This window comes from Capsicum annuum, chromosome 6, assembly GCF_002878395.1.
Source record: "Capsicum annuum cultivar UCD-10X-F1 chromosome 6, UCD10Xv1.1, whole genome shotgun sequence".
Lineage (NCBI taxonomy): Eukaryota > Viridiplantae > Streptophyta > Magnoliopsida > Solanales > Solanaceae > Capsicum > Capsicum annuum.
This window is the reverse complement of record NC_061116.1, coordinates 31,242,544-31,252,065: the sequence shown is the minus strand read 5'-3', so window position 1 is coordinate 31,252,065 and position 9,522 is coordinate 31,242,544. Positions and strand designations below refer to the sequence as shown.

At 34.4% G+C, this 9,522-nt stretch overlaps 1 protein-coding gene across 1 annotated transcript; it reads left to right on the top strand.

Moving 5' to 3' along the window:
- The first annotated feature begins 262 nt into the window (after positions 1–262).
- On the top strand, positions 263–1,116 carry LOC124899466 (uncharacterized protein K02A2.6-like). The gene is made up of 2 exons (XM_047414358.1): positions 263–282; positions 381–1,116. Exons 1-2 carry the CDS (start codon positions 263–265, stop codon positions 1,114–1,116), a joined length of 756 nt encoding a protein of 251 aa, XP_047270314.1.
- The last annotated feature ends 8,406 nt before the right edge of the window (positions 1,117–9,522 follow it).

Here is a 9,522-nt window from a genome sequence, read left to right as displayed (position 1 = left end):
TAAAACGTATTTAGAATCTGGAATATATCCTAAAGAAGCCAGCAATAATCAGAAGAAGACAATCCGGCGTTTGGAAAAGAATTATTTTCCAAGTGGGAAAATTCTTTTTAGAAGGACTTCCTACTTGGGATTCTTAAGATGTGTCGACGCTGCGGAAGCTAGTAAATTACTAAAGGAAGTACATGTGGGAGTTTGAAGGCCCCATATTAACGGATTTGCCCTTTCTAGAAAGATCCTGAGAATTGGTTACTTCTGGATGACTATGGAAAATGATTGTAGCAAGTATGTCCAGAAGTGTCCATAATGTCAGATACACAGAGATTTGATTGGAATGCCTCCACATGAGCTTTATGCGATGAGTTCACCTTGGCCTTTCGTAGATTGAGGTATGGATATTATTGGACCAATATATCCATCTGCGTCAAATGGGATAGATTTATTCTGGTCGCTATTGATTACTTTACTAAGTGGGTTGAAGTTGCTTCTTATAGAGCCGTCTCCAAGAAAGTGGTTGCAGATTTTTTTAGAAATAACTTGATTTGCCGATTTGGAGTGCCAAAATCGATCATAACGGATAAATGGGCAAACTTGAATAGTCACTTGATGAATGAGATTTGTGATCAGTTCAAAATTGTTCATCTCTACTCGACCACATATCGTCCACAGATGAATGGAGCCATAGAAGCCGCCAATAAGAACATCAAGAAGATCTTAAGGAAGATGGTAGAAAATGATAGGTCATGGTATGAGATGTTGCCTTATGCTCTACTAGGGTATTTTACAACAGTTCGAACCTCCACCGGGGCAACTCGTTATCTACTTTTTTATGGGAATAAAGCTGTGATACCTGCTGAGGTTAAGATTCCTTCCTTAAGGATTATTCAGAAAGTCAGACTAAGTAATGAAGAACGGGTTCACGCTCGGTATGAAAAACTTATGTTGATTGATGAAAAGAGAATGGTTGTTGTATATCATGGTCAGTTGTATCAGCACAGGATGATTCGTGCCTTCAATAAGAAAGTAAGAGCTCAAACATTCGAAGTTGGGCAATTGGTTCTCAAACGCATATTTCTTCACCAAGAAAATTACAAGGGCAAGTTTGCTCTAAGTTGGTAATGACCATACATAGTTCACAAGGTGTTATCTGAAGGAGCTCTAATTCTTTCTGAGATGGATGGCGAAGAGTGGACCAAACCAATTCCAATGTGGTAAAAAATACTATTTTTGAAAGATGTTTTAAATTTTATTTCCTTTGTTTGTAATCGCCTTTATGATAGTATATGTTTTATGATGTGTAATTACCTAGAATTCCCTTCCTTTCATGTACGAACTACGTTTGACCCAAATTCCCAAGAAAGGGATACATAGACGGCCTATGTCGGCTTCGATCAACCCCTTAGGAAAATTTATCCTTTTCTTTCATGTACAAACTATGTTTGACCTGAATTCCCAAGAAAGGGATACGTAGGCGGCCTATGTCGGCTTCGGTCAACCCAATAGATTTTTTCTATATTTCCCTAGCATAGTCTTAAACTACGTTTGACCTGATTTCTACTTCAACGGGATATGTAGGAGCCCCAACGGCTCATTCATATAACCCCAAAAAATAGAAACTGGAGCAGAATTTCTGAGAAGGAATCTCAAAAATTTAAAAGAGAAGGATCATCTTCCAAAAACAAAGAGAACGAAGACTAACAAAGACTTCAGATCCTCACAGGCTGATATCATCTCAAACAACTTTAAACTGGGGCATAAATTTTGAGGAGGTGCTCAAAATTTCCACTAATATATTGGAATATATTTCAAATTCCCCAGCATCAGAGGTCAAAGTCAAGATTTGGAAATCACCATCTGTGATGAAGTCTAGATTGACTAAATTTTCGGCTATGATAGAACTTCTGATAGAAAGCCTCAATGATGTCAAATCACAAGCAATCCTCCATCAAACATCACACATAATCAGAACCAAGATAAAGACATTCGTCGGGCTTGTACATGACATGACTGGCAGAGATTTTCTAAAACTTTTACTGAAGTTTCCAAAACTATTTTCTAAAATTAAGGCCACATTCAAAAATCTTTACAAATCTTTTACTTAGTAATTACCAAGGCCTCTATTGGAACGGGAAGTCAAGGGTGGAAGTCCCAACATGACAGAGTTCTTGAAAGATGGCGAGGAGCAAATCAAGGATTGAAGAAGGTCAACACGGAGTAGTTTCACTCAAAACCAATCATTTTTCTATGGATGCAGGGATAAGAGCACAAAATGGAAATCTTTTTCAAAATATCCCCAAGCCACACCAGAGCATATAATGCTCAATAATGATATTTTTGGGTAGCCCCAAAAATAGATTTAATACCCATTTATCGAGGACCTTTTGTATTGTCTATCTCATTTCTCGAGACCATGAAAGACAAACAAAGGCATTTTATCTTCTTTATGAGTATTGTATTTAGAATTTTCCTAGAAAATAGTCGCTAGATAAAGCGAATTTGTGTCTACTAAATATTTAACTTGAGTGCAGGTACATTCAAGGGAGTCGACACAATAAATACAATAATCAAAAGGATCACTCAATAGGAGGAAGAGCAGAAAGTCATCCTCAAAATTCCTCTTGGAGTGAAGCAAATGGTATTTGAATAATCCTCAAACAAGGAATTTGCCCCATTTACTTCCATCTGATGGATTTGCTATTTAACTATTTCTTCAACAAAAAATGATTAATAGCGGAGTAAGTCATTCAATTCATGATGCTCAGTGTTCAACATTAAACTATCATAAAGCTTGACCATGGTCGCCAGTATGAGCGACAGTGTGTCTACTAACTGTCTATCTTGAGTATAGGTAGATGTAGAAAGCAAAACGCAGACAAATGAATTTAGGTAAAACTATCTTCAAATCACCAGAAGAACCATTTCATATCATCACATTTATCGAGAGGGTTATTTCATGCCATGGCCGAGAGGGTCATCCCATATCATCTCATTGCCAAGAGGGCCATTTCATATCATTGCCAAGAGGGCCATTTCATATCATTTCCAAGAGAGATATTTCATATCATTGCCAAGAATGTCATGTCATGTCATTTCCAAGAGGGCCATTTCATATCATTTCCGAAAGGTCCATTTCATGCCATTGCCGAGACGGCTATTTCATATCATTGCCAAGAGGTCTATGTCATGTCATTGATAAGAGGTCCATTTCATATAATTGTCAAGAGGGATATTTCATGCCATTGTCAATAGGGCCATTATATCTAATATATATTGACATGCGAGACATAAATACTAGCATCGAGGATATCATCAGCATCTAGTATCTGTTGACACACGAGATACAAATGATGGCATTGAGGATATCATCAGCATCTAATATCTATTAACACACGAGATAGCATACACTAACGTCGAGAATATATCATCATTTTATGAATCAGTATTTGAATGCATCAAAAGCACGTGATTCAAAGGGACATCTTTAAGTCGTATCTGAAAGCGAACGACATATGAGACTTCCTAGAAATTGACAATCTGAGGATCATCTATAATTCATATTATTTGAAATAGGATAGTGTACAAGATTACATATGATTTGATAGCCCATAGGTCATTCGTAATCCCCAACAATATCCTAACTAGATAGTGTGCAAGGTTACCCAAAAATTGATAGTCCGAAGGTTATTCGTAAATTGAAACTAAATCCTTACCGGAGAATATGCGAGATATCAAATTGATAAGTCCAAGGGTTCTCTATAAGCCGCGTCATATCCAAAATTGATTATGTGTAGGATTACCCAAAGACTAGAAATTTGAGACATATCTATAAGTCATATTGTATCCAAGGTCGGATGATGTGCAGAAATACCTGAGAGCTAGCGATTGGAGGGATATCTGTAAGCCATCTCTTATCCAAGGTCGGATAATGCGTAGGATCACCTAGAAGCTAGAAATTCAAAGGATATTTGTAAGTCGCCTCATATCCAACATCAAATAATGCATAAGATTATCCAAAGATTTACATTTCAAGGGAAATCTATAAGTTGTATCGATACAAAAGATGCACAGGACTTACCCGAGGGCACATCCAAAGATTATTGTCAATGACCAAAAAGGTTATCATAGGCAACCAAAATGGTTCACCTCAGCATAATATTACACTGTTGCAGGGACCGTTCTGCATAAAGTGTCATCGGTGTCCAAAAGGATTACCCCACTTTGAAGACATAGTCAACCGACAAATAAGATAATTATGCAAAAACCAAGAAAGTTGTTGTGTCTATTATTGCAAATTATTTCCTTCTAAATTGGTACGTGAAAGGAATGACTTCGCTTTTCAGGCAACAACTCACATGGAGATATAATAAAGACTATATACTTCTTTTATGAATTATGTTTAGCACTAACACTTTTGTTTAAGACATTGTTGAGAGCATCCGAGAGGATGAAAATCTTAAATCAAAACTACAGGTGCAGACGACTCCATATAGGATGCAACATAATGTGGAACTCTTTCTTAGCAGCAAAATGGGACATAGTCTAGAGAGGGACATCAAACTCTCTGGATGTAAGCTAAAGAATAATCACCATCACCATCCAACCACACCCCTGTTAGAAGGCATGTGGGAATTTTAGGGATATTTCAGTTTCAGCTTCACCTTTGGTATATTTCTAAACTCATACAGAGGGTAAACTTCTCTTTCTTTCAAATTCTAGTCATAGTGCACCTAAAGTTTTGGAAATTATGTCCAGGTAACTTCTTGCCTATGGATGTGAAGGATCCCACATTTATGTTAAGAGGTTACAAACCTCTTTTCTGTAACTCGATCAACTTGTCACTCATCCTGAGCCAAAGATCGTTTGAAATAAAAGACTACCTTTTCTACCGATTGAGTCAAACTACAAGAAGTCTGATTCCCTGAGTCTCGATGATATGTAGGTTGGGCTCTATATAGAAAACTCGATTGTATTTCAACCTTCCCCCAAATACCTTTATTCTCTAGCATTTCGGTTTCACCAAAAAGTTTAAAAATCGAGATAGCTTGTGAATTTTTGAAAATTGTGCTTTAAATCAAGCTTTATGAACTACAAGTATCCTGAATTCTCATGTAACCTGAGATATGTAGGAAACCTGATACCAAGGTCCGGCCATAACTCCGTGAAACTTGTGTGAAAGCCAACCTCTTTTAGATTTGAATTTGTGGTCGGATAAAAATTAGGAACGTCAACCTCCCTTTGCCCAGGGATACTTGCATCCACCCTACCCAAACGGAGGGGGCAGTTGTTGATACCAAATTTTTTTTCCTTCACAACTAAATTTAATCCTGAGTTTCTTTGATTTTTTAATTAAATTAAAATATTTATTTCATCCATATAAAAGTTTTTCAAAATATATTTGTACGCAATTTTATCATTTTAAGTAGCGATTATATATTATCGTGTTCAATTATACGATATTATATAATTTGATTACTTAAATATTTATTTTATGGAATATCAAATTTTAATTAAGGATTATTTTTTAAAAAAAAATATAATACTTAAAAATTTTGATTTAAATATATTTTATTCTCAAAGATAATTTATTTGGATAAATATGTGTTTGATTTTTATTAAATCAAGAAACTCGGAATTAAAGAAAAAATTAATTCGTATCGGATTTTAATTTAATTTAACCCATCTATTAAATTTGATCATAATTGAAACTAAATTGACCACAATTGCAATGCAATAGGCCAATCGACTTTTGATTTGGTCAAAATTTAAATAGAATAGGCTAAATCTTAATTGAAATTATTTTTTTTATTGAGATTATTTTTTCTAAAATAATTCCAAAAATTACCAAATTCCTAATTTAATTAGGGCTATTTTAACCCAATTAAATCTAATTGGGGTTACTTTAACCCCAATGAAATCTAATTGGGGTTATTAAATAACCCCTTTTAAAATCCAATTTAACACCACTTCAACATTGACCCAAGACAGCCCAGACTGCCGGCCCATTTCTCTTTTACCCTTTCTTCTCCAACAAACAACATCACCACAGGCCCAATTTCTCCATCACCAGTCCGCCCCAATCCAATCTTTGCTCCAACCCGGCCCAATTAATCCTCTTCCATAAATAATACCAAATTCAGCCGACAACAACAGCTAGCCCAAGCCAACATACAAAATATGTGTATAACCATGCAAAACAACACGTACAAACAGTCAACAACGTCAATCCAGCAACCAACGATACCACCATCAATACCGACCCAAAACCAACCCAACCCCAATTCCACCCGTCAATCCGACCGTTTTTCACTTGTTACATGAATATTCCACTCAAATTCATACTAGAAAGCCAAGAAGTTTTTTTAATTTGATGAGTTATCTCCCCAACGGTTTGATTCTGTGATTCTCAAATTAGATTTTATGATTTCGTACATATTTGGATGATTTTCATTGGTTCTTGAAGGTAATTCGTTTTGCCCAAATGGTATTGGTCCACCCATTGCAATTTCTCTCAAGAAATTCAAAAATAATTAGAATAATTATTGATGAAACCCAAACTGTAGGAAGATTTCAATTTCAAATTTCGAATTATCTCAATGGAAAATCTCAAATTTACCCCCTATTTTCAAATTTTACACATCAGTTGAGCTCTAATTGAGCCATTCTTTCATCCTCTATAAATAGCTCTTTTGAGAGCAAAAAGAGGGGTTCAAAAAAATTCTGAGAAAGCTAAGTCCGAAAAAAGGGGAAAATTTTCTTTTGAAAGCAAAATAAGAGAAAAAAAGGGAAGTCCAGAGTGTTGAAAAGGATTTTTGAGTGAAAATTAGTTAATCCTCTATTTTGAGAATAATTTTCTTTTTGGAGAAAGGTCGAGGATTTCTCAGAGCTTTCGGCAAGGTCCTCCAATGGTGGTCGAGACCCCCGTATCGGTTCGTAATCCTATTTTGCTGCTCTGGAAGAGGTAAACAGACCTTTCCTTTTAGTTCCTCATTTTTTTCTTCATCATCCTCTTTTCTTCGTATTAGTAGTTCTATAATCGTAGTTATGATATGATTGTTCGTTGTAGAAGCCTTGATGATTGTAGGATTTACATGTGTTAGTTATGGTTATATCCCTTGTTGAATCAGTATCTCTCACCGTAGTGGTTCGTTTGAACGTTCAGTTTTAGATTTTGGCTTCGTTAAAGTCTACTATTTCATATTGTTATTGTAATTTAAACCTATTATTTCATTTTATGTTTGGTAATCCTTAGCCTTTTGCTCAAAGTTTGAATGTTATTTGTTGAATTCTAGTCAATTGTCTCTTCCAATGAAATGACCTTCACTTAGTGTTAGCTTATTTCTTAAAAACTATTCTAGTTTTAAGTTTCCCCAGATCAGTATCATTAGTATAATTTTGCCTAAAAAAGTTCAATACATGATTTTGGTTCAATGGTTTATACCCTACCTAACCTGCAATCTTTTTAGAATGAGGATTAGTAGTTGTTATTTTGATTTGTTTCTTTTCAAATCCTGAGTTGTCTTGTGTTTGTCTCTCTTTTGTATGGAACTTCTTCTAGTTTATCTTTGTCTCATAAAGTTTAGAAGTAATATGGGATATGTTATATTAGTTTCAAATAATTCGTTAACCCTTTTAGAATAAATTTTAACTCAATGTTTCTTTGAATTTGTCGAGAAAAGGATAGGATGAATAAATGATCAAAATAACGTATGTTTTGTTATTAAGGAAAACTGCTTAGGATAAATTTCTTGTTTCTTCCTTATTTGATTTCTTTCTCTTAGAAAAAGTTGTTTTTGCCTTTAAAAATGTCAAGTATCTTTTCTATCTCTTACTTGTTTTAGTTTTCATTTTCGGGTTCTGTATATGATCGTTAAATGATTAAATTAACCTACAGTTCCTTGACTCTTCTTCCTCTTGCTAAAAACTCATTTTGTGTTTATCATAAAGGCTACAAATCGGAGTTGATTTTGATTTTATTATTTCATTCATTGAGTTTACATTGTATTGTCATGTTTAATTTTGAGTTTATTTTTGTCTTCGTTCCTTATGTGTTTCAAATATTTTCAAATTTATTTAGAGAGGTAATAATAGCTTTAGTAATTACTTTTCTGTCTTTACTTTGGAATTGCTTTCATGCTTTCAAAAATCCAAAGGTGCTTATTTGCTGATAGAACGTGAGTTTATATAGTGGATTTATTTGTTTGAATGATATGATTGATAGATTCGTTGACTATAATTGACTCACTTGCAAGCCATGTATTTTTCATAATCCTAGAGTTCATATAAATTTTATAGTTTCATGTGTCTATATGTAGTAAGTGAATTGCTATATTTTTTCTTTGCATGAACCCTCCTTCGAGTCCAAACGAACTCTTTTCCATAGTTGCATTATTGACGTGAGCTATTGAGGCTCTTCCCTCCTGACTCGATCTTGAAGGCCCCAAGGAGACAATCTTATAGTGCATGAATGCAAGGAGTCGAAAGAAGAAGAATTGGGTTAAAGTCCCATCTTTAAAGAGGTAAAGGAGACTCTAAAGTCTCATTATCTTTCATTGTTGCCTTTGCCTTATTTATTTATATCTTTATTTATTTATTTATTCATTCATTTGGGCCTCGAAGCCAAAGTTGTAAATTTAATACAGGTGGAGCATATTTTGGGCCAACCGACCTGAAAAATTAGTTTAGGACAGGTTAAGGGATAAGGCCCAACATTTAGATTAGGATAGGTGCAAGTGTACCAAAAGCCCAATTAGATTAGGACAGGGTCTATTGATTTGGGCCCAATGGCCTAAGTCTTTTATTTTCTCCCCTTCCCCTTTTATGTGCTTATTTGCCGTTCATTTGCTTAGACTTAGTTAAAATCCCTACTAAGTCGTCCAAATTTGTTTTACATAAATCGTTTCCTAAAATTAATCACTTTTCAACAAATCAATCTTTTTGAAGTTAGTCAGAAGATGTTATCAAATAGTACAAATAACCGTAAGTTAGCGGACATTTTAGGTGACTTAAACCTTTCTAAAATGTTAATAGGAACCGTTTACTCAGAATCTTCAAATTTTAAACAATTTTTCTTTTTTGGATCATTTATAATATCTTATAAAGGTTTCTTAATCCCTTTTCAAAATTAAGTGGCAACTCTCAAATATAGTCAAAATTTCCGTGAAACGTCAATAACATCATGGTTTGGTCATTCTGAACAAGATTCTATCTTCATTATCAATTTGATTTTCATCCCTATGAAAATCAAATAAACTGGATCAGGTACAATAGTCTAAGGAACTGGATCAACATCAACTAAACTCTCATTACACTTAAAATCAACAATCTCAATTTTATCAAAATCTTTAATTGTTTGATCTTCAATAAATATAATGTCATGACTTCTAACAAGTTTTTTCTTAACTAAATCATAGAAACGATAGTCAAATTTACCCTTATCATAACCAATGAAGATACATTATGTAGTTTTAATATCCAAATTTGATATCTCATTCTTACCGACTAAGCAATGAACACACTTCTTCGACT